Source organism: Trichosurus vulpecula, chromosome 1 (assembly GCF_011100635.1).
Source record: "Trichosurus vulpecula isolate mTriVul1 chromosome 1, mTriVul1.pri, whole genome shotgun sequence".
Classification (NCBI taxonomy): Eukaryota; Metazoa; Chordata; class Mammalia; order Diprotodontia; family Phalangeridae; genus Trichosurus; species Trichosurus vulpecula.
In genome coordinates, this window is record NC_050573.1 from 1,861,895 (window position 1) to 1,889,830 (window position 27,936).

Here is a 27,936-nt window from a genome sequence, read left to right on the forward strand (position 1 = left end):
AGTCGGTCATCAAGCTGCTTCTGCAGCCACGCTCTCCCGCCAGCGGGTACACCCATTGGCCAGGAAGAAGGGGGTGGGGCAGCCTGGACGCCAATCAGGAGCCACCGCGAGAACCTGCCCTGAGGTTCTGCCCCTCCGGGGGCGTAGCAGTCCACCCTCACTCCTTTTCCTTCCGTGCGTGGGCAGGGATGGCCCCTGGACCCCCACCGGCGGACGCCCTCCAGGTAAGCCTGCCTGGTAAACTGAGGCCCGGGCCGGCCTAAAGGTGGGAGGTGATTGGGCACGGAGGGGCTGGGGACGACCCTGCGGAAACTCACTGCAGGCCTAGGTTGGACAGCTGCCCCTCGGACGCCCCACCAGGACCCCCGCTGCGGGGAGGGGCCACGAAGAGGGGAGATGCCCGCCCCCCAACGCGGAGGAGGGTCAGGGGCACGGACCCAGCTCCGCCCCGCGGATGTCCCGCCCCAAGCTGACCCCCGCCCCCAGCTCTGCAGCACCTCGCCCCCTGCTGAGCCTCCCAAGGCTCCCCGTCCCCGGGGCCAAGAGCTGTCCCCGTGACCCCCATCAGCTGGGGGCTTCCCTATGCATCTCCCCCTCCGTTTTATCCTCCCCCCATGCCATCTCCTCCTCCCCACTCTGTGTCATCCCCCTCTCCCTCTGTCTCATTCCCCCTCCCCACTCTGCCTCATCCGCCCCCCACCCCATCTCCCCCTCTTTCTCATCCTTCTCCCCTTGTCTTATCCTCCCCGCCCCGTCTCATCCTCCTGCCCTTCTGTCTCATCCTCCCCCCGACCCGATCCTCCCCTCCCGACTCTGTCTCATCCTCCAGGCGCTGGATGGTGGCTCAGCCCAAGGTCTGGACTTTGGCAAAATGGTCTCTGGAATTGTCCTTTTGGGGTTTCTTCCAGGCGGTTATGTTTTCTCTTTACACTTCGCCTTCTGGATCTAAGAGGTCTGCGCAGAATTCCCACCATTTTGCTAGGAATAATACATAGATTCATAAGGGATTTGGCAGCATCCTCACAACTCTGGGGGGGGGGTAATGCTATGATCCCCATTTTAGAGCTGAAGAAACAGGCTGGAAGCAGTGCTGTGACGTGGGCACACAGCTGGTGAATAGGGAGGCTGGATTTGAACTCGTCTTCCTGAATCCAGGCCCAGCCCTTGATCCCTTGTGGTTTTTGTCTTGATTATAGCTGTCTCTTAGTCCAGATAGCCTTAAGTTTTCTGTCCTTGATCTGTTTTTGTCATGAAATTTCACCCTTGCTTGGATAAGGTTTGCTTGGTACCTCTTTTGCCAAACTGTTATTCCCTTTCCAATTCTTTCTTCCATAGTTCTCATTTCTTTTCCTGTTTTTTCCCCCATATCACTATTTAATTTATGAAAAACATTTTTTAATTTTTATAAAGAATCCTTGCTTCATCTCTTCTAGGAATTCTAGTTGAAATTTGTGCCCAAGCTGTTTTTCTTTGAGACTTGGCTTGTAGATGTTTTAGAATCATGCCCTCCTTCTGGATGTGTGTCTTGAGCATCCTTGTTTTATGGTGCAATTCTTTTTTTGTGTTTCCTCATTCTTCCACCCTACTCCCTGACTTCAGACTTTATATTAGGGGCTAGGCTCTGTGCACTTCTGGAGGGAATATCAGGCCTGGTCCTGATACTGCTTTCGTGGGTATTGAGTGTTGTGTTATTCTAGATCCAGCTCTGCAAGCTTTCGGTGCTCCCAAAATAGTCTGGTCCAGAACAAGATCTGATGACTTACCCCCTGGTCTGAGCTCTACGGGTTCCTGACCTGGTTTTGGGTCTGAGCAATAGGCTTGTGGGCTTGCCATACTTAGAGTGCCAGTAGACTCCTGGTGGACTCAGCTAATGTCAGCCAGCTGGGTAGTTCTTTGGTTCAAAGGGACAGAACTCTAGGCTTCCCTTCAGTGTGGGCTTCCTGCCCTGCTATTCCTCGAGGGCTTGGGTCTGGACTAGAGGCTGGAACTGACACCCCCACTGAAGGCTCTTAAACCACTCTCATGTTCACCCTGAGTCTTCTCCTCTCTGGGATGCACCTCCCAGGTCCTTCAGCTGATGTCTGGAGGCCCCTCCCTGTCCTGACTGCCCTCCTCTGCTGGTTCTCTGGCTCCTCCAGAGTACCCGAGGGACTGAGCCCAGAACACAGGACTCCAGACGTGGAGATGCTGCAGCTCACTTCTGCACTTGGTCCTTTGTTGGTGCACGGCCTAGGCCCATGACTGCCCTTATGCTGGTACCCAGGTGCCCCTGGCTGCAGGTTCTTTCCTCAGGCTGCTCTGGAACTGGGCAGTGAGCCGCTAAATGGCGGGTTGGCATTGGTCCTGGCAGCCTGCTCTAGGCCAGACTTGTCCTGGAGCACAGTCTTTGATCCCCCGACCCTCATGTTCACAGACCTCTCTGTCTTCCTGGCTCTACTATGTAAAGTGCTTTGCAAACTTGAAAGCACATTTTAAATGCTGCTGTTAATTAGCATTAAGTACAAGGTGATGGGGGTGTGTCTGGACACTAGGTGGGATGAAAAAGACTGAAAGGCCTTGATGAGGCAGCCAAGAGGGCCAGAGGGCATGGTGACCATGACTGGGAGCTTCTGGCGTCTGCTCTGGTCACAGCACGCCTAGACTTCTTTGTTCAGTCCTGGGCATGGGGAACTCACGAATGAGCTAGAGAGCAGGCAGAGGGGGCAGCCAGGACAGGGAGGGGTCTCCAGAGCATCAGCTGAAGGACTGGGATGCACATCCTAGAGAATAGAAGACTGGTGGGGGGTGGAGTGTTGAGGACACCGTCACTGCCCCCGTCTGCCTTCACAGGTGACTGCATTTGTGCTGAAGAGAGACCTGGGTTGTTCTTTTGGCCCTACGAGTTGCTGAGAAGCACGTTTTGACTTATAAGGAAAACCTTCCTCCCAACTCAAGCAGTCCCATAGTGGAATGGGGTGTTTGCGCTCCTAGCAGGTCGCCTCTTGTGAGGCAGCTGAGCTCCTGCTGGGGATGGCGGAGACAGGAGTCTTGTTCCCGTGCTGGGCATGGTGGAGACAGGAGTCTTGTTCCTGTATGGGGATGGCAGGAGGCCAGAGTCTTGTTCTCTGGTTCTGTTGGGGATGGCAGAGACAGGAGTCTCGTTCCCATGCTGGGGATGGTGGAGACAGGAGTCTTGTTCCCGTGCTGGGGATGGCGGTGACAGGAGTCTTGTTCCTGTACTGGAGATGGCAGGAGGGCAGAGTCTTGCTCCCTTGCTGGGGATGGTGGAGAAAGGAGTCTTGTTCCCATGCTGGGGATGGGAGATACAGGAGTCACATTCTCTGGTTCTGCTGGGGATGGCAGAGATAGGAGTCTTGCTCCCTTGCTGGGGATGGTGGAGACAGGAGTCTCATTCCTGTGTAGGTTGGGCCAGGTAGCCCTTAAGGCCTGTGATTCAGTTTTCTTTTCTGTACAATGGAGGTGATAAATGTTTGCAGTTCTTGGTCTCAGTGGGCTCCTGGGAGTTAAGAATGACCAGGAACAGTCACAAAAAACCAGGCTGTTCAGACTCTCATTTTGTCCCTGATTCTGAGCCGAGAAAATCTCAGCCTCAGAGAGAGAGTCTAGAGACGACTGGCCTGGGACACCCTGAATCCTGAACTTGGCGGGAGCTCCTTGTGATCCCTGCCAGCTTCCCCTCCTCCCATGGTCATCAGGGGGATGTTCCCGGGTGAACACACCTGCATTTGATATTTCAGGAATCTGTGACATTTCATGATGTGGCCGTGGACTTCACCCCAGAGGAGTGGGGGTGCCTGCATCCCCTTCAGAAGGAGATGTACCGTGAAGTGATGCTGGAGAACTACCGGAACTTGGTCTGCCTGGGTGAGGACCTCGGCTGTCCCTGGGCCCCACATTTGGCCCCGGGGCCTGGGTGGGGAGTGGGGGAAAGGTAGGGGGGATCCTGTCTTAGAAGGTGGTGTCAGGCTTCTCAAGATACTCTTGTCTGGCATCTGGAGACCAGAGATGCCTGTTCTTTTGGTGCTCTGGAGAGAGGCTCTTTGGGCTATCCAATACCTGTTCTCAGGTGAATGGATGAAAGGTCTTTGCTTTGTGGTTCTGAAATCTGACTGCTGGACCATGTTGTCCCTGAGGCTACCCCTCCCCCAGGCCCATGATTTGTCCTCGTTGTCCCAGGGATCTGAATACGTCACAATCCCTTTCCTCTTAGCAGGGACCACTCCTCTTTCTGAACCAGGATCCGCTCTGGGGACCAGTCCCCACTGCTTCCAAGCACCTCATCTAGAGGGTCCTTCTCTAACCTCTGTGTCTTCCTCTGGGCCTTCCCAGCAGAACCTTGTTCTCCCAGAAGGGAGCGATTAAAATGGAATCCCAGAGGGGACCTCTTTTCCTAAGACTTTTACATTTTCATTTAACAGGCCTTGCTATTTCCAAGCCAGACATGATCTGCCAGTTGGAGAGAGGGGAAGCCCCTAGGTTGCCAGAGGGAGATGTCCCCAAAAGTGGCTATGCAGGTGAGTGACTGAAAGAAACCTGCGCCACTGAGTCATGGCAACCTGAAGCTCTGTAGTTCACTCCTTGGGGGCACGACTTTGTAAATGGTTGGCCAGGCAACTGTCCTGGAAGCTCCCCAGGCATATGCAGGATGATATTCCCTCTAGATCAGGCAATGCTGTGGATATCATCCATGCTTTTCAGAGCCTGCATGCACTAGTTCTTCAAGGGGCCTCTCATTGTAGAGGGCATGGGGGGTTATGGACTCCATCATGGTACAGTTGGGTGTTTGAGACTGGTCCAGTGACCTAGCCCAAAGAGTGATCACTCATCCGGGAGACAGGGTCAGCTTGTAGGAACTCTCTGGTGGGGTGCCCTGGGATTGCTCTTGGAATTGGGTCTTAAATAATTGTTTTCAGTGATGTTGAAGAAAGCATTGATCACCAGCTGGTTAGAGGAGCAGATGGTAAAAAGCTAGGGGTAATGGCATCCTCATTGGATGTCAGAGTCTGGCTCCCAGGGCCAGGTTAGAACACTGGGGTCAGATCTCAGTTGACAGAATAGTCAGATGAATGTAACCTCTCACACCCTCTACTTGAAGCCCTCCAGGTGGCAAAGGCTCCTTCACTTCCTCAGGGACTGCTCCCACTCTTGGGCAGGTCCCGAGGCTTGTGTCAAGCTTCTGTGTGCTCTCCGTGGCTCCACCATTGCTTCTGTGTTCCGGCCCAAGCAAGTCAGGTGTAAACCCTCTCTTTCAGCATTGGAGCAGCTCTCACACTTCCCCTAAATCTTCTGTAAAATCCCTGCTTCTTTCAGTCAGATCCTGTATTACATGCTCCCAAGACACTTTCCATCCTGGTGACTTTTCTCTGGACACTCCAGTTTATCAGTTTCTTTCCTGAACTGGGAGACCCAGAACTGACTCCGGTACTGGGAGAGTGAGGCTTGATCAGGATAGAGGATGGTGGAACTATCACCCCCAAACATCCTCTTGATGCAGGGTACCACTGCACTAGCTTTTGGTACTCCCCTGTCACGCTGTTGGCCCACTAAGACTCCAATATCCTCTTCAGGGTGAAGGCATTTTGGCCTCATCTCCCTCATCTTTTCCTTCCAGAGTTGGTTTTTGGAGCCCAGGTATACACCTTGACATTTGTCCCTCTTTAGTTTATTTTTTTTCAAAATCTTTGTTTTATTTTAAGATTATATTTAATTTTCTCCTCTTCTTTTTTTGTTTTTCATTTAATTAATTTATTTTTAGTTTTCAACATTCACTTCCATAAGATTCCGAGTTTTAATTTTTCTTCCCAAGACAGCGTGCAATCTGATACAGGCTCTACATATACATTCATACTAAACATATCTTCACCTTAGTCCTGATGTAAAGAAGAATTAGAACTAATGGAGGAACCATGAGAGTGAAGAAACAAAGCAAAACACAAAAGAAAGGGAGATCCAAGAGTCTGCTTCCACCTGCATTCAGACTCTATAGTTGTGGCATTTTCCATCGTGAGTCTTTTGGAGTTGTTCTAGGTCCTTGCCTTGCTGAGAAGAGCTAAGTCTATCAAAGCCAGTCACCTCACACTGTGGCTGTTACTGTGTACCATGTTCTCCTGGCTCTGCTCACTTCACTCAGCATCAGTTCATATAAGTCTTTCCTGGTTGTAATGAAGTCTGCCTGCTCCTCATTTCTTATAGCATAATAGTTATCCATTAATTCATGTACCACAACTTGTTAAGCCATTCCCCAATGGATGGGCATCTCCTCGATTTCCAGTTCTTGGCACCCACAAAAAGAGCTGCATTCCATATTTTTGTACATGTGTATGATCTCTTTGGGATACAGACACAGAAGTTGTATTGCTGGGTCAAAGGGTATGTAGACACAGTTTGATAGCCCCTTGGACATAGTTCCAAATTGCCCTCTAGAATGGTTGGATCAACTCACATTAGTGTAACCTCAGTAGAACTGGCTCTCTGTAGTGCCCATATACAGTGTTTGTTAGCTGAATTCCAGGTTGACTGTGCAGGAGTGCCCTGACCCATGAGGCTCAGAGCCTGTGAAAGAGGAACAAAACAGATGTGCTCTTGAAGAATCCAAACTGTCTTTTCTGTCAAGGCAGCCCTCAGCCATTTCTTCAATGGCCCTGCTGAGAAATGCTCCAGGCACCAAAGGCCACTCACAGGCTCATAGTTTACCTTCCGCCCCACTCCTTTTGGGGGAAATCAGTCCCGCTTTTGCCCCTGCCTGGTCACGGGGCCCTCATCAGTCAGCCCTCCAACCACTGGAACCTTGGAATGTCTAGCAGGAGAATGCTGACTTTGGCCTTTAGGTCACCTGGAACCTCCCCAGACTGGGCAGTGGCTTAATAAGGTCCTCTGGGAGCCATTGAGGAGAGGGCTTATTAGGGTGCTGGTGCAAGGCCTTGCTGCCCCTGCACCTCGGGCTTGTGCCCTCTTCCCCCTCAGGCTCATCCTTCTTCCCTGGCTCACTCAGTTGTGGAGCCTTTCTCTCAGCCTCCCACATCTTCCTCCCCACTCCCCCCACCCCCAATTGATTTTCCTGCTTATTAGTTTTCACGCTTCCCTCTCCCCATCTCCAGTGTGTATCACAAGGCTGTCTACGCAGGCTGTCAAAGGCACAGAGAGTCTCTAGGTATTGTTTTTCATTTTCTTATTCCATCCAAGTTTTAGTGATTTAAACTCCACAACAAAGTATTGCTGCTCACCCCTCAAGGCTCATCCTTTCATTCCTGTACTTGGAAATGATTAACCTTTAGGCTGTATTCATTGACCTATATTAATGGTCTGCTTTTTCATAAAATATGCAGAGATTCTTAGTTCAGGAACACATGAGGAGGAAGGTTCAGGAAGCTGAGAGGAAGCAGAGGCCTCAGGGGAGGGTGAACAAGGGATGTGGTGAATCAGGTCTGCTGTGTTCCTGTCTGTCGGTCTGCTCCCCTTTCCTAATGCTTGGATGGTGAAACCAGAAAGCTTTACAATCAGAGGATCTTGGAGCTGACAGGAAGCCAAAGGAAGAGCTTGTTGGGAGAGTCCACGGACTGGGCTGTCACATTGACGGCCACCCAACTTCTGTGTCTCTTCTCATGGGGGAAAGACAACACATAAAAGGGACTGAAGAGTGGGATTGTGGGAGGAGAGAGAGGAGCCAGTGCAGGGCTTTGTGGGCTGGTCCTCGTTTGAATTGATGGTATGGAGGCTTCCTCAGATGAAGGATCAGAGGAGAACTCACCAGTCAGAGAAAGAAGCTGTGGGGTGGTGGAGGCATTGCAAGCCTTGGAACCTTAGCCAATTGGTGATTAGGAAAGCTGCTTGAACCTAAAAATTATGTCCCTAGACCAGCAATATATATTTTTTTAATTTTTTAGATTTTTATTTTTAGTTTACAACACTCAGTTTCACAAGCTTTTGAGTTCCAAATTTTCTTCCTCTCCCCTTCCCCCACCCAAGATGGCATGGAATCCAATATATGTTCTGCATATACCTTCTCATTAAACTTATTTACACAGTAGTCAAGAATGTGAAGAAGAATTATAACCAATCATGAGAAAGAAGAAACAAAACAAAAAAAGAAGAGAGAAAAAAAGAGACAGCGAATAGCAATCTGCATTCAGACTCCGTAATTCTTTCTCTGGATGTAGCTGGCTCTCTCCATCATGAGTCCTTTGGAGTTGTCTTTGAACCTTGCATTGCTGAGAAGAGCCAAGTCTATCAAAGTTAGTCATCACAGAATCAATATATCTGTGGTTGTGTATAATGTTCTCCTGGTTCTGCTCCTCTCACTCAGCATCATATCATGTAGTTCTTTCCAGGTTATTATGAAGTCCGTATGTTCCCCATTTCTTATAGCACAATAGTGTTCCATAGACCAGCAGTATTTAGAGGGACAGATAGATAAAAGTCCAATCCAGTGCCACCTTCAGAGGAGAACTGAATAGACGCTCTTGGGATCCCTTTTCTTGCTGCCCTCCAGGCAGGAATCAAAGTCTCCTTTGGAAAGGGATGGGCCAGATTCTAGAGAGATTTTTGCCTCTCCTGCCCAAGAGCCAAATTTAGATAAACCATGTGCACATGCACATCTCACACATACACACACACCACACTCCCCCACACACAATTCATACCACATACACACACCGCCCACATGTGCACACACACACCCCTACCCTCAGCTCCTTCCAGCCCTATCATTGTCCATGGCTCACTGCTGGAACAGTAGACTTTCTGTAGCTTCCACCATTGGTTCATGCTGCATTTTAGAATTTTACCAAATGAAGAACATGGGATTTATGTGGGCTCCCAGAGCTGCTGCTGGTGGCTCTTAGAGGCCTGGCCTGCCTTCAGTACTGCCCGTTAGTTGACCAGGGCCTGGTGCTCTCCACACCTGGTGGTTTGGGGGCCAGAAGGCTGTCCGAAGTCTCTTCCTGAGCTCCAGTTGACTCAGTGACCAGTGACTTTGAAAGGGAGTCGTATTTTGGAGTCCTTTTATTCTGATAGGTGCTTTTAAACATCAGTAATTAAAGTAGTTTTGGTTGGATTTGATGGTTTAAGAGAAAGACCTGGAATCTGTCAGCCTAAGCCAGACACACAGGCTTCACCCAGAAGAGGCGTCTCCACAGTGGCTGCACTAGTGGGCACACCTGACCTCAAGTTGTGAGGTCTTAGACGACATTGCATCAGCCCCCAAAGCACTCTAAGCCCTGGTTTTCTCATTTCACAAAGAATAACTGACCCCGCCCCCCTGCAAAAAAGGGTAAATTAGAACATTAGTCAGAACACTTTTTGTGATTTACTAGTGACCCTAAAGCTGTGAAGTCCAGCCTTCTGTGAGAAATCTGTCATGGTCCTCCTTAATCTTCATCCCCTCCCTCAAGACTAACCCCACTTCATCCTGTCTGTATCTTTGCTCATAGCTGTGTGCCTGTTGTCTCACCAGTTACTCTAGGAGCACCTTGAGGGCAAGGACTGTCTCTTTTGCCTTTTTTTGTATCCTTGGCACTTTACACAGTACCTGGCATATAGTAGGTGCTTAATAAATGCTCTTTGACTATATAACTTCTGGCCATCTTATTTCTTGTTCAGGAGTCTGAAGATAGGCCTGAGAAAGCAGGAGTTACCTTTCTTCCAGCTTGGGAAACAGGAGTTTTTATACTGGTTTTTTTTTTCCCAGATTGGGGGATAGGGCCTGATGCCAGACAGTCAGCTCCGAAGCATGGCACTTTTCTGGAAAAATCAGCCTTGGAACCACTCACAAGGGATAATTTCTGTGTATCCAAGTGGGAAGAAGCTTTAGAATGTGATGGCAGGTATGAAGGAGGAAAACTTAGTACTCTGTATTTTTCAATGTCAGCTTTATCAGAGGAGTGTGTGTGTGTGTGCCTGCGCGCGCGCGCGCGTGTGTGTGTGTGTGTGTGTGTGTGTGTGTGTGTGTGTGTGTGCATAACAACACAGTTATAAGCATTGATGGTTAAAGGGAGATTGAAATACCACAGTTTGAATTGAAATTTTCCATCTCCAAGGAAGTCCTTTTTATATTTAAATCTTCAGAAACAAAACCAATTCCACGGTTAAGTTTGTAAGCAAAGAAAGAGCATCATAGGTAACAATGTTTACTTCATCAGACAGTAGAATCCTAACTTAAGATGTCCCAGGATCCTGGGGAGTCATTTTCTTAATGTATTCAATCGAGTCAAGAGTGGGGAAGGGAGGACTGCTGTCATCTGGATGAGTCAAAGGAGCTCCTGCCCTTAATCAGGTCATAGCTTTAAGTCTTCAGAGGGATCAGAGTTCTTCCCTGAGCTTTGATTTCTAATACTTTATCTTTCTGAACAAGGGTTCCTAACCTGGCATCTGTGAACTTATTTTTAAAAATATGTTGATAACTGTATTGTAATATCATTGATTTCCTTTGCAGTCCTAGGTATTTTATTTTGTGCATTTAAAAACATGATTTTGAGAAGGCATTTTAGGCTTTCCCACACTACCAGCATACAAAAAAAATGCTGAGAACCTCTGCTTTAGAAACTTGTTAGGGCTTTCATGCTAGGGTGCTGTCTCCTTAGCATTTGACTAAGTACTGAAAAGGTTTACTAGATGAGTCCAAAGCCTTTAGGTCAGGCTGTAAGAAAATAGGATTTCTTAATATGTCTAAAAGAGGGAACCTGGGGTGCCTTTGTATGCTTCCACAAAGGTTAAAGAAGAGGTATCCCAAGAAATGCGTAATAGGAAATTAAATATCCCAACATTCCTTTATCCTAAGGAAAAATCCCAATAAAGTAAGGGACTGCAAATCATGTCTGAAGCCACAGTCTATGGCCAATTCTCTTCCCTCAATGAAGAGTCTCTGCAGGGAAGGAGCTACATGACTTTGGTTCCCAGAGAAATAATTATTGAATCTAATCTCTCCCTGCTTTTTTACAGAGGTGGAGGATCATGAGTGTGGAACACGGCATCTGACTCTTTTAATATATTAATTAGTTTTATGGAATTTTTTTTCTTCTTTATTATGAAAGATGGTTCTCTGGGAAGAGGGTTGGAAGGGATATAATTGGAAACATAGGTGATGAAAAATGACAGCAGTGATTTAAAACAATAGGTATAAAAATCATTTTTAAAAGTTAGAGTATTCCACTTAGGCCTTTGCAAATGTAACAGAATGTACTCAAAGTAATTATTTTCCAAGGCTAAAGAATATTTTCCATTTTTGAGTTATAATCCAGACTCTGTTGGGCATTATAGGATACATACATAAAAGTTTTAAATGTTATGAAAGTATGAAAGCTTTTAACCACAGTTCATCCATTCCCTTCATAGAATGCATACTTCTGAGAAGCCCCATAAATGTAATGAATATGAGAAAGCTTTCCACAAGAGCTCACAACTCATTGTACATCAGAAAATCCAAACTAGCAAGAAACTTCATGAATGTCATGAATGTGGGAAGACCTTCAGTGTGAGAACAGGTCTTACTCGACATCAGAGAATTCATACTAGAGAGAAACCTTATGAGTGCAGTGAATGTTTGAAGGCTTTTAATCAGCGATCACACCTTACTCAACATCAGAGACTTCATACAGGAGAGAGACCTTATGAATGTAATGAATGTGGGAAGGCCTTCATTGTGAAAACAGGACTTATTCAGCATCAGACAACTCATACTGGAGAGAGACCTCATGAATGTAATCAATGTGGAAAAGGCTTCAGTTTGAGGACAGATCTTACTCGACATCAAAAACTTCATACTAGAGAGAAACCTTACGAATGTTTTGAATGTGGGAAGGCTTTCCACTGGAGCTCACACCTTACTCAACATCAGAGAATTCATACTGGAGAGAAACCTTATGAATGCAAGGAATGTGGGAAGGCTTTTCACCAGAGGTCAAGCCTTACTGAACATCAGAGAATTCATACCGGAGAGAAACCTTATGAATGTAACGAATGTGGGAAGGCCTTCAGTAGAAGCTCACGACTCACGGTACATCAGAGAATTCATACTGGAGAGAAGCCTTATGAATGTAGTGACTGTGGGAAGGCCTTTAGCAAGAGCTCTCAACTTATTGTACATAAAAGAATTCATACTGGAGAGAAGCCTTATGAGTGTAATGAATGTGCAAAGGCTTTCAGAAGTAGCTCAGGACTGATTCAACATCAGGCTACTCACACTGGAGAGAAACCTTATGAATGTAATGAATGTGGGAAGCCCTTCAGCCATAGCTCACATCTTATTGTACATCAAAGAATTCATACAGGAGAGAAACCATATGAATGTCATGAATGTGGGAAGGCTTTCCGTTTGAAGACAAGTCTTACTCTGCATAAGAGAATTCATACTGGAGAGAAACCTTTCGAATGTAATGAATGTGGAAAGACCTTCAGCGTGAGAAAACGTCTTACTTTACATAAGAGAATTCATAGCCGAGAGAAAACTTTGGAATATTTAGAATGTGAGAAGACCTTCCACGGGACATCACAACTTACTCTACAGGAGAGAATTCATATTGGAGAGAAACGATTTGAGTGTTTTGAATGTGGAAAAGCCTTCCATGGAAGCTCACAGCTTACTCTTCATTGGAGAATTCATACTGGAGAGAAACCTTTTGACTGCAATGCCTGTGGCAAGGCCTTCAGGCAGAGATCACAGCTTACTGTACATCAGAAAATTCATACTGGAGAGAAACCTTATGAATGCAATGAATGTGGGAAGGCCTTCATCCGCACAACAGATCTTACTCGGCATCAGAGAATTCATACAGGGGAGAAACCTTATGAGTGTAATGAATGTGGGAAGGCCTTTAGCCAGCGCTCACAACTTACTGTACATCAGAGAATTCATTCTGGAGAGAAACCTTATGAATGTAAAGAATGTGGGAAGGCCTTCAGTCAGAGATCCCAACTTATTGTACATCAAAGAATTCATACAAGAAAGAAAACTTATCCTCCTTTATCTTCTTTCAACAATTAAGTATTTGACACCAACTCCCTGTACGTCTCTGTATTTCTCTCTTTCTTTCTCTTTAGCTCATCACAGTTAAAGTTTTTCCTCCTGCATCTTTAATTGTATTTTCTCTGTCTTTGTTGTGTCTTGGCTTTTTTTCTCATACCCATTAAATTAATTGTTCTTCAAGATTCTGTCCTGGATGCTCTCCTCTTTTCCTTATACTCTCTCTGTTGGGAATCTCCCTCAGCCCTGTTTGGGTAACTAACTAGCAGGTTAAAAAAAAAACAACTTGTTGGGAAATAAGTAAAAGCCATGAGGATGAAGAGTGAAAGGCACAGGGGAACCTCAAGCAACCTTTGGGCTGGGCCCTTTCCCTTTTTGCAATGACCTCTAGCTTGAGAATGTCTAAGGATTTTTCATTATTTTTATTTTGTTGATGTTGGGGGAGAACGTATAGAAATGGGGTGCTGACTATTATGGCAGTGAGGAGGTTTTTTGGTCCCATTAGTCTAAACATGTCTACTACCCTTGTAAATACCCTGCAGACATCATCCTCTTTGCCTGGAAGCCTGCCCTCTTGCAGACACCTCTGTTGCCACTGAGGACATCGCTATCTTTGCAGTTATGTAGACATGCAATCTTGGCATCCTCCTTGTCTCCTCCCTTGCCAAACCTGTCGTTATTTTCTCTACAGCTCTGGTATTCATCCCCTTCTCTCCACTCTCACAACCACTACACTCATTCAGGCCCTTGTCACCTTCCTCCTGGATTATTTTTTTTAATATTTAATTTTTTATTTTTAGTTTACTCAGTTCCACAGATTTTTGCGTTCCAAATTTTCTTCCCCTCCCTTTCCTCTCCCTCCCCCCAAGACAGTATGGAATCTGATAGATATTCTACATATACCTTCGCATTAAACATATTTACACAATAGTCATGTCGTAAAGAAGAATGGAGTGAATCATGAGAAAGAAGAAACAAAACCAAAAAAAAAATAGAAAAAAAAGAGCAGATAGTTTCCTTCAATCTGCATTCATACTCCACAGTCCTTTATCTGGATGTAGCTAGCTCTTTCCATCATGAGTCCTTGGGAATTGTCTTTGAACCTTGTATTGCTGAGAAGAGCCAAGTCTATCAAAGTTAGTCATCACAGAATCAATATGTCTGTGGTTGTGTACAGTGTGCTCCTGGTTCTGCTCCTCTCACTCAGCATCATATCATGTAGGTTTTTCCAGGTTGTTATGAAGTCCGTATCTTCCCCGTTTCTTATAGCACAATAGTATTCCATTACATTCATATACCACAACTTGTTTAGCCATTCCCCAATTGATAGGCATCCCCTTGATTTCCAATTCTTTGCCACCACAAAAAGAGCCGCTATAAATATTTTTGTACATATGGATCCCTTTCCCCCTTGTGTGATCTCTTTAGGATTTAGCCCTAGAAGAAGGATTGCTGGGTCAAAGGGTATGCACATTTTTATAGCTCTTTGGGCATAGTTCCAAATTGCTCTCCAGAATGGCTGGATCTGTTCACAACTGTACCAACAATGTAACAATGTTCCAATTTTCCCATCTTTTCATGCCTCATTCCATGCCCAGAATCCATCCACTTGGCCAAGACCTTTAATTAGCAATCCTCTGGAACTGCTGGTCACAGTCAATAGTTGATAGGGAACCACCAGAGTTTACTGCGTGGGAGGTTGACATGGTCAGCCCTGTGCTTTAGGAAAATCACTTTAGTGGCTGAATGGAGTGGATGGGGAGAGACTGAGGCAGGCAGTTATTGCAATAGCTCAGATGTGAGGTGATGAGGGTCTGTATCAGGGTGGGGAGAGTGTTGCAGAAGAGATGGGGGGGGGGTGTATAATGATGTGAAGGTGAAATCAACAGGCCTTAGCATCATATTGGACACAGAGGGATGTGAGATAGTGAGGAGTCTAGGATAATTTCTAGGTTGTGAGCCTGGGAGGATGATATTGCCCTCCTTCTAATAGGGAAGGGGTGGGGTGGGGGGAAAGATAATGAATTGTGTTCTGGGCAAGTTTAAGATGACTACCAGACGTCCAGTTCAAGGTGTCTGAAAGGCAGTTGGAGATGCAAGATTGGAAATCAGCAGAGAAGTTGGAGCAGGAAAAGTAGCTATGAGAATCACAGGCACAGACATGGTCATTAAATCTATGGAAGTGGAAGAGATAACCAAGGGAAGTAGTATAAAGGGAGAAGGGGGTCCAGGATGCTTCCCAAGGGACACCCATGGTTAGAGGCTGTGGCCTAGGCAGAGATCCAGCAAAGGGGAATGAGAAGGAGTTTTCAGGTAGGAGGGAGAACCAGGAGAGAGTGTTGTCTCAAAAACCTAGCTGGACGACTGTGCCAAAGGCTGCAGAGCGGTCCAGAAGGGTGAGGACGAGAAAAGACTGTGGGATCTGGCCATTGGAGAGAGCAGTTTGGTTAGATAATAGCGTCGGAAGCTGGATTACAGAGAATTAAGAGAGTGAGAGGAAAGGAAGTGAGGGCCCCTATCATAGGTGACTTTTTCGTGGAGTTTGGGCAGAAATATGGGATGATAGCAGGGATGGAAGACTCAAGTGAGGACTTTTGAGGATGGGGGAGACTTGGGCATGTTGGTAGGCAGTCTGGAAGGAGCCAGGGCCAGTGAGGCCGAGTGAGAAATGAGAGGAGGGGCGATCAGCTGGAGGAGCCGGTGGAATGGGATCGAGGACAGGTAGAGGGGTTTGCCTGGCCAGGAGAATGGCCCCTCCTTATGAGGGGGACGATGAAGGAGCCAGGGACCGGGGAGGGAGAGGGCCGGGGACGGGGTGAGGGTGGGGCGTGTGTGACGTCATTCATACTGGATCAGTGGTGTGAATTTCTCCACCTCCCTTGGGAGCCCTCTAGGCTGAGCCTTAGCAGGGCACGACCTTAAATAGGATCGGGGGCAGGGGACTCAAGGGGACACTGTAGGGTTGAACTGGCTCCTCCAGGGGTCAAGACCCGCCAAAGAGGAGAGCGTGGCCAGAGCAGAAGGAAAGCAGTGGCATCGAGAGACAGTCAAGGTGTAGACCCGGCTGAAGGTCTAACTTGGCGCAACTCGGGAGAGCGATGAGCGTCCACGACGCTTTGAGATCGCTGCCTCTACCGCGCTGTTTCACGAATAGTTCCGTGGGTAGCAAAGGCCGCCTCCCCTGGCGGGTCGGCCCAAGTCGCACCGTCTGCAAGCAGCCTTTGCGAGCCTCCAGAACCTCCCCGGGGCGGCGGCCGGCACACAGCAGTCGCATACTCAGTGCTTGCAGGCCAAGCCTCGACCCCCAGGCATTCACATTGCTGGAAGGGCCCTTTCCCATCTAGATTCGCGGGCAAGCATTGCTTAGGCTCCTGCTGTGTGCCCGCCTGCGAGGGTCTCCTCCCCTCGACGGAGTGGGTGGGCTCATTCCCACTCCTTCCCGCTCCTGCTCCATTTCCGGGGATGGGGGATGGGGGGTGGGGGATGGGAGGTGGGAGTGGGGTCCGGGGCAAGCTGAGATCCAGAGCCCAGCAGCTCACCATCCTTTTGCCCCCTGAGATGATCTGCCGGCTGGAGAGTCTGACCCTCCAGACTACATTTCCCAGAAGGCCGTGCGAGCGCGGCTGCCAGCCTCCCGGTGCGGTTCCGGTGCCGCAACACCCCTCACCCCAAAACGTAACTTCCGCTCCTCGGGCCAGGGCGCAGACTCGTGGCCACCTCAGCTTCGTTCCTTCAGCCACCGCCGTCGCCAGGGTCTGAGCCTTCCGTCCGGGCCGGGTGAGCGAGAGCTGGGGGTCGAGTGAAGGCCCGAGGAGGCGGGGGCCGGGATCCCCCGGGTGTGGGGGGGGGGGGGAGGAGGAAGGGAAGCGGATGCGCTGATTGGTTCGCTGGAAGGGGTGTGAGGCTAGAAAACCAATCAGCGGCAGGGCCGCCCCTGCGCCTTGTTCTCCAGGAGGGACACCTCCTCCCCCACCCCCACCCCTGACCCCTCCCCCGCCCCCTCCCCCTTCTCGATGGTTACGAGTGCGCAGATTCCTCCCCTTCCCGCCTCCTGGGTCTCTGTCTCAAAGGACATGGGTGGGGGCGTGGCTTCCCAGGACCCCGCCCCCTATCCGTGCTCTGGTTTTCTTTCCCTCTCCAGCCCCGCCCCCAAGGACGCGGCCCTCCTGGCCTGGAGAGGATTGAGGCATGGCCCCAGGGCCCAAGGTGAGCTAGCCAGCAGGGGGCGCTGCGGTGCCTGGCCTCCCCTTGGGGCGCCACGTGGCCACTGTAGACTTGGCTCTTGTTGCCACGTGGGTCCAGCGCTTGGTTCAGTGATTGCCAGGCTCAGTCTTCCAGTCCGTGAAATGGGGGTGTGCCACGGGCGGGCTCTGGGGTCCTTCTTGTTTGTAGGGGCCTGATTTGGCACAGGTACCCAGACGGATGGACGGAATGGGCCCAGGGCACCCAAGGACCGACCCCAGCAGGCGTGTGCTTGGTCTTCCAGGGCTCCGTGACCTTCCAGGATGTGGCTGTGACCTTCACCCCAGAGGAGTGGGGGCACCTGGCTGCCCCCCAGAAGGAGCTGTACCGGGAGGTGATGCTGGAGAACTTCGGGCACCTGGCCTGCCTGGGTGAGGACCCCCGCTCCCCCAGATTCTGCCCTCTCTTAGAATGAACTGGGGGGGGTTGACACCCCCAGAGTCCACCTCCTTCCTGGACTCCCCTGCCCACCTGTCCCCAGGTGAGGGTGTGGCTGCCTGCACCTGGCATCTCCCTGCCCCGCCCCCACTCCAAGGTTCCCACCCAGGCACCTGAACCCTTCATGGGACACCACCTGCTTTCAGGCTGAGATCTGGAGCCACCACCCCCCCCCCACCTACCCTCCCACCCATGTTCCTAAGGGATTGGGGCAGAGCTCTTTGGGGGGTTCTCTGACAAGGATCTTTTCCATGAACAGGCCTGGCCCTTTTCAAGCCAGAGGTGATCTGCCAGCTGGAGAGAGGGGAAGCCCCTTGGATGGCAGGGGGTGATGTCCCCCGGAGGCAAGGTGCAGGTGAGCCATCATCCCAGCGGCGCAGGGTCTGTCACTCATGGGAGAACACTTGCAGTCTTGGCCAGGCAGCTGTGCCAGAGGCTACCCAGAGCCCCAAGGGTCTGTCGGGGCCTTGGGAAGCCTCCTCTTTCCTTGTCTGCAGGGATCCCTCCTGTGTCAGAGCCACTGTGCTCTCACAACTATGAAGATGCAGCCACCTCTGTGTTTGTGAGAGAGAATGTGTGTGTGTGTGTGTGTGTGTGTGTGTGTCTGTCTGTGTGAGTGTGTGTGAATATGTGTGTGTGTGAGTGCATACACTCACGTGTGCAGGGGCTAGGTCTTGTTCAGCCACAGCTTCGTCATCAGCCACCTGGTTCACGTGCGGCACGTTGCCATTTTTCTGAAAGCTTTAAGGTTTTAGGGAGTTTCTGAACTTGGAGGCCTGTCCTCATCAAGGCATGGAGACCCTTAGCTCAGGCTGTCCACGGTCACCATGTTTTGTCCTTGTGGCCCTGGGAAGAGAGAGGAGAGAGAGAGATGGGGGAGAGATAGGGAGGGCTGTGTGTCAGAAGGAGCTCGAGGAGGAAATGGATGGAAGTGAATGAGGAATTCTCTTGACATGGACAGATTCTTCAGCGTCACACCACATGTTTCCATTGGGCCGGAACCAGTGACTACAGATTACGTGATATTTAATGTTACATAAACAAATTTGGACTCATGCAGCCACTTCGGGGGATTCCTTGTTCACCGTAGTCAGGATGGAGGGAGCGTATGATAGGAGACAATGGCTTGGATGGATGCACCAGGCTGGAGATGCTGCGGAGCTGTGGAGCGCTCCAAAGCACCGAGAAGGGAGCCATTCGTGAGGCCTAGCGCCCACAGATTCACAGTCTGGGCAGCAGGGGAAGCCAGATGACCCCAAGGGCATCACTGAGAGTGGGGATGGGGTGGGGCTGAGACCACGACTGGAATGGTGGCCCCTCTCAGCTCCGTGGGTGTGCCCATCCCCACAAAACAGGATAAGTCAAAGTGGGAAAGTGGGGTGGGGCCACTAGGTGGCGCCACAGTGCACAGAGGGCTAGGCTGGAGTCAGGCCGACTCATCTTCCTGAGCTCAAATCTGGCCTCCAGCATTTCCCAGCTGTGTGACCCTGGGCAAGCCACTTCACCCCGTTTGCCTCAGTTTCCTCATCTGTAAAATGAGCCAGAGAAGGAAATGGCAAACCGCTTCAGCGTCTCTGCCAAGAAAGCTCCAATTGGGCTCACACAGAGTCAGGCACCACTGAAATGACTGGACAATAGCACAGGTGAAGAAATCTGGGAGGCAGCAGGTCATTCACAGTGGAGAGCGCGGGGCGAAGGTCAGCGCAGGGACCCGCCCTCCAGAAGAGCTACCGTCAGTCTTTTTGTTCCTCATTCCTGGGTCTCTCCCAGGCGTGGGCAGCAGCGGCACAGCAGGGCCCCCAGGCACGCGCTGCCTGGCCGCTTTCCGTGGGTCACTGCCACTGGGTTGGCCCACTCGAGGCCCCATCTCGGGACACTTCCTCTGCATCTCTCTAGTCCAAACTTGGGACATTTTTCTCATACGACTGTAGGTAGCCTGGGTCTCTTCCCTTGAGAACCGCCTATTCATTTCCTTATGGCTCGTCTTCTAAGTCTGAACAGTGATAACAAGTAACATTTCTGTAGCATGTCCTCTGTGCTAAGGCCAGACAAACGGTATCATCTCATCTGGTCTTCGCAGCAGCTGTTATTACCCCCACTTTACACATGAGAAAACAGGCAAACATGGGTCTGTCTCATTGCTAGGCAGTGTCTGAGGCCAAATTTGAACTCAGGTCCTTGAGCTTGTTGGCCACAACTCCTACGTGCACCTGCACCAGATGCTTCGGCGCCCCCTGCTCGTAGCTGCCTTTTCTGTCTCAGCATCATTGGGTTTGTCTGTGCAGATCCTTTCCATTTTATGTGATCAGGATGGTCCAGTTTGTCTTCTTTCATCTTCTTCACTGGTTTGGTCATGAACTCTTCAGATCTGGCTGTGATGGGTTCTTTTTGCTGTGTGCCCCTAGTTTGTGATGTGGCATTTTCTGTTTTGGCCTACAGTGGGGCCCCAGATCAGTCCATGTGGGTTCAAAGTTAACCCTGGCTGCCTCAAGTCTACATCCCTGCTGATGCTTTGGGAGTACTGAGGGGTTAATTTATCCTGCCCTCATGCCGAGTTCCCTAGTTCTGGGCCCACAACAGTGGGCTATTGTGGAGAGAATGGTTTCAGTCAAATGTTGCGATCAGAAACTAGATTGCAAAGGGTTGAGTAGTGAGTGAGAAGAGAGCAGGTGAGGTCTTAGCATATAGACAAAGAATTCTGTTCATAAAGAGAGGATGGTATGGGACAGTAGTGTGAGGCAACAGTGGGGTCTTGGGAAGGTGTTTTTCCAAGGGCTTGGGAGATGTGGACGTGTCTAAGGTTATAGGGAAAGAGCCAGTGGGCAGGGAGAGGTTGAAGGGGGGCCGAGGCTATGGGAGTGACCAAAGCCCGACTCCCTTGGCCCCTGTTGGGCTACAACGCTCTTGGAGAAGACCTACCTGATTCACCTGGGTGTTCAAACATTCCCAGCATGTTTCATGCTGGGCTGGAGGACAGGACATGTATTCTGCAGCCATCAGCCAGCCAGATGACAAGAGTGGTCCTTGGTGATTGGGTGTTGCCTTGGAAGGAGGTTTCCATCACACTGCCCCAAAGATTGGTGCTGTCCATGGTTTGGGACCAGGCCTTGGATGCAGGGCAAGGGACTTGACAAGATTTGCATGTGATCCAGGAGAGACTGCAGGCCTATTTGGTGACAGCTTGAAGAACAGAAGCCATCTTGACAGTTTAGAGAATTAGAAGGTAAATCGGAAGGGGAGAAATGTCAAGAGTTGTACATCTCCCTGTGGGAGATGAAGCTGCCATGGTGAGTCAGACAGCCACTGGCCTGGAGAAGCATGGGGATGCACACCAGTGCCTGTCTTAGGAGGAGCTCCAAAAGCTACCCGGACCCTGCCTTGGAGGCACATCTTCCTGGAACAAGCAAGCCCTCCCTCTGATACCCGCTGTGGCCTGAACATGGCTTTGGTTCCCACAGATTGTCTGAAGAGCCCCCTAAGAAGGACAGCGGCAGAGCAAAGAGTGGGCCCCTCCCACAACTTGTTGAAGGGATGGTGGCTGGTTGAGTGTGAGAAGGCCCAGGGCAACTTGATTGCTGTCTTCAAAGTTTGGAGGCCTGTGCTTCTGCTAACCAGTCATTCTTGGGGTCAACCCCACGAGTCCAGATTCAATCAATGAAACCTGGCTCCCTGGATGACACCCAGAGAAGTCAGCCGCTTCTTGCCTCCCCTCCCTGGCACTCCTTTCTGAGGCTTCCCCCAAACCTACCCTTCTTACCCAAGGAATTAGTGTCTGATCCACAGTCAGGTCCTCTTCACCCCAACTGTGCCCTTGCACTCGAATTCCATTTCTGTGTTGCATGATGAGCCCTCAGATCTCCTGGCTTCACCATTCACTGACCTGCACTGTCCATCCCCTCTGCTGATCTTGTCATCCATAATCCATAGGTCTGATGTTTCTTTGCCTCTGGGTTCTTCGCCTGGGCTCCATGAACTAGGTTGTAAAAAACATTTCCATAACCGTATTTCAGTATAATTGGTTTCTTTTGATCCTGTGTATTTTGTCTTAGGCATTTACAAACATGATTTTGAGAAGGGCTGCATTCCATACTGACTGACCTCAGGGCCTGGGACCCCAAAGGGTCACGAGCCCCTGGTTTGGCTCCTTTCCTCCCTCGCTCTCTGTGGCCTGCTTGACGATACTCTCCATGCTCACCACGCCTTCCAGTCGGAACACCTTCCCTGCTTCCCCAGGCTCTGTCCTTCCTTTCCTCCCCCAAAGTCCTGATCCCACTGCTCTGAGCCCCAGGTGTAGGCAACGCTCTCCTCTCCCCAGGTCCTAGCCCTGGCTTCCCCCAACATCTTCCATCTCTGCTCTTGCTCTCATGCTGTCAGAGAAGGCCAGACTGCCCTGAGCCTTCCTCCTAAGGGCTCTTTCTTCCCCAGGTTTTCAGAATGAATGAAAGAGAAAGTATTTATCAAGCACTTACTATGGTGCCCGAGGCTGGGCTGAGATACAAATACAGAAAAAAGTGACAGTTCCTGCCCTAGGGGAGCTTATGTTGTGTTGGCATCTATAGAGGAGAAATGACCAGTGTTTTGTTTTAGAAAGAAGAGTTGGTGGATCTGCCTGGGATGGGAGCCCGATGCACCTGGCGGGAGTCTCTGAAAGCTGCCACGGCCCTCACGCATCACAGCCTGGCAGCCGGCGTGCCCAGTGATTGCCAGCCTGATCTTGGGTGGCCCGGGGAGGGTCTGTGAGGTTTTACACTGATGTGGAAAAGGGAACCTGGAGTGGCTGACAAAGTCACTGGTCCAGGGCCAGCTGGCCCCTCCATCTGTCTTACACTAATCAAGGGTAGGCCAGATTAGGATAAGTGTGTCCTTTGTTTGCAGCGCCTGCCCTTGAGGCACGCATCAGTCCTTCTCCTGTCTGCTTGTGTCCCTCTGTATTGGAATTGGACTCTTTCTTCAGGATTTCATATTCGAGCTTGCCTCATCTCCTGAGCTGACTTCCCTGCTCAGATCTTCGGCTGTAAGAGTGTCCCTGTCCCTTCTCTGAACTCTGAAGTTCGCTCTCCCCAAAGTGTGGGTGGGTACCATCCTAAGCCTCCTCCTTGTCTCCATCGTGGGCCCTCTCACTCCCCCCTCAGCCATGTGCTCTTCCTCGCTGAGAGTAGGAGAGGGCCCAAAGTTCCTCTGGGTTTTTTCCTTTCATTTTGAAAGATGAAATGGCTGAGAGAATCAAGAAGTTATGAACGCCTATGCTTAAAAAAGTTTTGTTTTTGTTTGGGAAAAAGCAGTGGAAGGAGCTCTGGGCCCGGAGTCAAGAAGACCTGAGTTCAAATGTGGCCTCAGACCCTGTTAGCTCTGTGACCCTGATAAGGCACTTCACGCTGTCTGCCTCAGTTTCTTCAGCTATAATGTGGAAATAACAGCGGCACTTACCTCACAAGGTGATGTGGGGATCAGTCCAACCCACTGAACACTTATTAAATGCCCACTGTATGGCAGGCACTGTGCTAAGCACTGAGGATACATTCAATAAAGAGATAGTCCCTGACCTCAAGGAGTTTACACTCCAACAGGGGAGACAGTACACAAAAAGAGGCAGGAATGTGTGTGGGGAGATACCAAGGAGTACCTGGCATGGGGGCGTCTTCTTCTGGAGTTCAAACCAGGCAGAGCATCTGAGAGGTTGGTTCTGCCCTGTCATGGAAGACATTGAGAAGAGTCTGGACCACTTCCCTCCAGCCCTGTGGTCAGGGGACAGGATGCTGAAGGATGAGGGGTCAGTCAAGGCTCAGTCAGCAGCCTGGGGGTGAGATTAGAGGCAAGGAGGGGTCATGGAGATTGAGGGCAAGCAGAACCACCCATCTCAACCAGCCTTGGAATCTGTGCCCAAATACCTCACCCGTGCCCTCTTCCTGCCCAGGCAGTCTGGCATATACCCCAGTGACAAGATTGTTTCTTCTTAGCCTCCTTTGGTCTTTACCCAGAGGTCCCACCATTTTGGGATCCATGAACATACCGTCTTTTTCTCTAAAATACTTTTATGGGTATTTTTTGTTCTCACGTTGCCTCTATTTTCCCTGTATCCTTCCCTCCCAGGAACCATTCCTTATGACAAAGCATTCTCGAAAGCGGTATGGAATTAAGCCAAGTGACTGAAATATCCATACCTTTGGCAGCAGAGTTGCACAGTGGTTAGAATGCCAGGCTTCTCCCATGGTTCAATGTCAGAAGTGGATATGCTTGATCAGAAGGAATGAAGTGAAGGAAGAAGCCTCAGTGCCTGCTAAGAAACCCTACGTGTCCTTTCTCCATTAGAATGGCAGCTCCTTGAGAGCTCTTTGTGTGTTTCCAGAGTTCAGGGAAGCACTTGGTATGCCAAAAGGGCTTAATAAATGCTTTTTTGTTCAGTTAGCCATTCTTTATAGTGTTGCAAACATTCCGTTCTCATTGTTTTGTAGTGGCACTTTCCATTTCTGTTATAATCATTGTGTGGGCCCACTGACTGAAAAATGACCCAACAACAAAAGTCATTGTGTATATCATTTATCTGACTTGTATGCTTCCCGTCCCTCTCCCCCACCTTTATGTACCCTGGTGTACCTATCTGGAGTGACATATAGTCCATCCATTCATGGGCTTCATTCCACAATATGTGATATTCATGAGGGGACACGTTCCTGTGTTTTGTCACGTCTTGTGTTCTTAAAGAAAGAATGCTGGCTGTCTTTTCTAGTGTGACCTTTCCTTTGAAAACACGTTCTCGTTGTCCCCAGGAAGTGAAGGCAAGTCCGATGGTCTGTAGCTTGTAAATTTCCTCCTCTTCCTGTTTTCAAAAATCAGTGCAGTTTCTACAGTCTGGTCCAGCGGCAGCCATCCTGTTCTCCACCTTCTTCTGCTGGTCGGTGACAGTGAAGACTGCCAGTTATTTTAGTACCCTGGGGTGTATGTACATCCTCTGGGTGTTTCTACTTTAGAGACCCCAGCTCCCTCCTCTCCCGACTGCCCTCCTAACTGCCATGTCCTTTCACCAGGACCAGCCTCTACTCTCCCTCCCCCTGCTCCATCTCCCCCTTCTTTCTAACCCTCTTTTCACCTTCTTTTATGTTTAGTCTTCCCTCAGAATAGCAGCTCTTCGAGGGCAGGAACTGTCTTTTCAATTACATTTGTGTCTCTGTTGCTTAACATGTGCCTGGCACAAAGCGGTGCCTAATTAATGTTTATTAACTGACTCGGTGCAGAGAGCAGGTGGGAGCTTGGCTCAGAAAAGAGTGAGGCAACTGGGGCCTTGAAGGAAGGGAGGGAAAGAGATAATAGCTAAGCCCCTTGTCACTCCTGTCATGGTTCAAAACCCAAGCTTTGCCATTATGGGGAACACAGAGCCTTTAAAGTCTTAGAGATTTAAAGTCACAAGGACACTGAGGGACAGCCCGGGGCCACCTCACTTTAGACACAAGAATCCTTCCAATGTTCCCTTGAACTGATTGGCCATCTGGCCTCCGCTCACACATTTCCAGATTCCTGTGGAGAGGCAGCAGAGTGTGGGGGAGTGACCAGTGGGCTGGAAGGGACTCTTCCCATGTTGGAGTCCTATGACCTGCAGCTGGTCACTTAACCCCCTCTTGAGTTCAAGTTCCTCATTTGGCCAATGAAGGCACTGGCTAGATCAGGGATTTTCAGGACTTTTTTTTTTGTAACCTGGACCCCTTGGGCAGCTTATTGAAACCCATGAACCTATCCTCAGAATAGTTTTCATATAACTGAAGGAAATGCTAGGTCCCAATTGGAGCTTAGTGAAAATAAAGATGTTGTATTCTTCCTTGACTTTGCAGACTCTACAGGGTTTAGAATTCCTGGACTACATGGTCTCTCAGATCTTGTCGAGCCCTAAGAATGAATAGGACTTATTGTCCTGGACAAGTCCTTTGATCAAGCCAAAAGGGGTCCTTCTGTAGTTTCTACTCTTTGATCCTCCCTTTGCATTTCATAGAAGCACAAAATAAATATACTGCTTTGTGGAGAGGGGAGTACACTCTAATGAGAAGTACATGGAACTTATAGTCAGAAGTTCAGTTCCCCCTACTCAGCTTTAACATTGGCATGAGCATTGTGACCTTTGGTAAATTCCAAAAGACTATGCAAATATGTTGTACCAGAGAAGCAGGGTTATTGACACATTTCATTTTTTTCAGACTTGGAGGTGGTGTCTAAAATCAAGGAGCCAACTTCAAAGATTGCCATTTTTGTGGAGAAATCATCCTTAGAAACACTGACAAAGGACCTTCCTTCTGTCTTCAAGTTGGGAGAAACCTCAGAATATGATGCTCAGTTAAAGAGGAAGCAGAGAAATGTGGAAAAACATTCCAGGTAAGCAAAACTCCCCTAAGGAAAAGTACCATTTAAGTAAGAGACCGTGAAAGTAATAAATCTGGTAGAAGTTTCCCTCTGGGGTCAGTCCTTTCATAAGGGAGAGTCTCTATAGGAAAGATGTGTGTGATACCCAGTTATTTTCTAAGTTAGAATGGGTTGTGAAGTGTTTCAGAAGTACTTTAGATCCTATTGGTTATCACAGGATACACATTTAAGAGAAACCACTCCAATGTAATAAATGGGAAAGCTTTTTAATTCCAGCTCATTTATTACTTCCCATCACAGAATTCACACTGGAGAGAAGCCCCGTAAATGTAATGAATGTGGGAAGCCGTTTCGCCAGCGCTCACAACTTATTGAACATATGAGAATTCATACTGGAGAGAAACCTTATGAATGTAAGATATGTGGGAAGGCCTTTAGACGGACCACAGGACTAATTCAACATCAGACAACTCATACTGGAGAGAGACCTTATGAATGTAATGAATGTGGGAAGGCTTTTACCCGAGTCACAGATCTTACTCGACATCAAAGAATTCATACTGGAGAAAAACCTTATGAATGTAGGGAATGTGGGAAGGCCTTCACCCAGATCATAGACCTTACTCGACATCAAAGAATTCACACTGGAGAAAAACCTTATGAATGTTTTGAGTGTGGAAAGGCCTACCATGGGAGCTCACAACTTACTCGACATCAGAGAATTCATACTGGAGAAAAACCTTATGAGTGCAAAGAATGTGGAAAAGCTTTTAGCCAGAAGTCACAACTTACTGTACATCAGAGAATTCATACTGGAGAGAAACCTTATGAATGCAAAGAATGTGGGAAAGCCTTCAGTCAGAGCTCACAACTGATTCTACACCAGAGAATTCACACTGGGGAGAAACCTTATGAATGCAAAGAATGTGGGAAGGCCTTCAGTCAGAGTTCACAACTTACTCTACATCAGAGTGTTCATACTGGAGTGAAACCTTATGAGTGTAATGACTGTGGGAAGGCCTTCAGTTGTTTCACAATACTTACTGAACACCAGAGAATCCATACTGGAGAGAGGCCTTATAAATGTAATGAATGTGGGAAAGCTTTCAGCCAGAGCTCACAACTTACTCTACATCATAGAATTCATACAGGAGAGAAACCTTATGAATGTAATGAATGTGGGAAGGCCTTCAGTCGCTTCACAATTCTTACTCAACATCAGAGGATTCATACAGGAGAAAAGCCTTACGAATGTAATGAATGTGGGAAGTCCTTCAGCTGGAGTACAGGACTTAGTAGGCATAAGGCAATTCATAATGGAGACAAACCTTATGAATGTAAAGAATGTGGGAAAGCCTTCCATGAGAGCTCCCAGCTTATTCGACATCAAAGAATTCATACTGGAGAGAAACCATATGAATGTTTTGAATGTGGGAAGGCCTTTAGTCGGTTCACAATACTTACTCAACATCAAAGAATTCATACTGGAGAGAAACCTTATGAATGTTTTGAATGTGGAAAATCTTTTAGCCGGAGTTCACAACTTACTCTACACCAGAGGATTCACACTGGAGAGAAACCTTATGAATGTTTTGAATGTGGCAAGGCTTTCAGCCAGAGTTCACAACTTACTTTGCATCAGAGAATTCATACTGGGGAGAAACCTTATGAATGTAATGACTGTGGGAAGGCTTTCCGTGATAGTTCCCAACTTTCTCGACATCAGAGAATTCACAATGGAAGGAAACCCTATGAATGTAAAGAATGTAGGAAGGCCTTCTTTCAGAGAACAGAACTTACTATACATCAGACAATTCACAGTAGAGAGAAACCTTAGATCTGTAAAAAATGTGGAAAGGCTTACCTCCAGAGAACAGGACTTATTTGCCCTCAGATAATTCATGCTGGAGTATATAGCCTTTGATTGGTAAAACCTTACGGAGATAATGCATGTG

At 48.8% G+C, this 27,936-nt stretch overlaps 1 protein-coding gene and 1 pseudogene across 2 annotated transcripts; both read left to right on the plus strand.

The window, feature by feature from the left end:
* The first annotated feature begins 148 nt into the window (after window positions 1-148).
* On the plus strand, window positions 149-27,905 carry LOC118833655 (annotated as a pseudogene).
* Window positions 16,992-23,940, plus strand: LOC118834716 (zinc finger protein 2-like). Of its 2 annotated transcripts, none has more exons than XM_036742158.1 (4): window positions 16,992-17,161; window positions 17,442-17,568; window positions 17,895-17,990; window positions 23,726-23,940. In XM_036742158.1, exons 1-4 carry the CDS (start codon window positions 17,144-17,146, stop codon window positions 23,770-23,772), a joined length of 288 nt encoding a protein of 95 aa, XP_036598053.1. In that variant the 5' UTR covers window positions 16,992-17,143; the 3' UTR covers window positions 23,773-23,940. The 2 variants fall into 2 exon arrangements, with proteins under 2 accessions (XP_036598053.1, XP_036598052.1); XM_036742157.1 differs by lacking the exon at window positions 23,726-23,940 and adding an exon at window positions 22,223-22,336.
* Window positions 27,906-27,936: the final 31 nt, after the last annotated feature.

Coding starts and splice junctions, on each gene's coding strand:
- LOC118834716 (XM_036742157.1), top strand. Junction 17,569..17,894: donor CGGGCACCTGGCCTGCCTGG/GTGAGGACCCCC, acceptor TTCCATGAACAG/GCCTGGCCCTTTTCAAGCCA. Junction 17,991..22,222: donor CCCCCGGAGGCAAGGTGCAG/GTGAGCCATCAT, acceptor GTTTTGTTTTAG/AAAGAAGAGTTGGTGGATCT.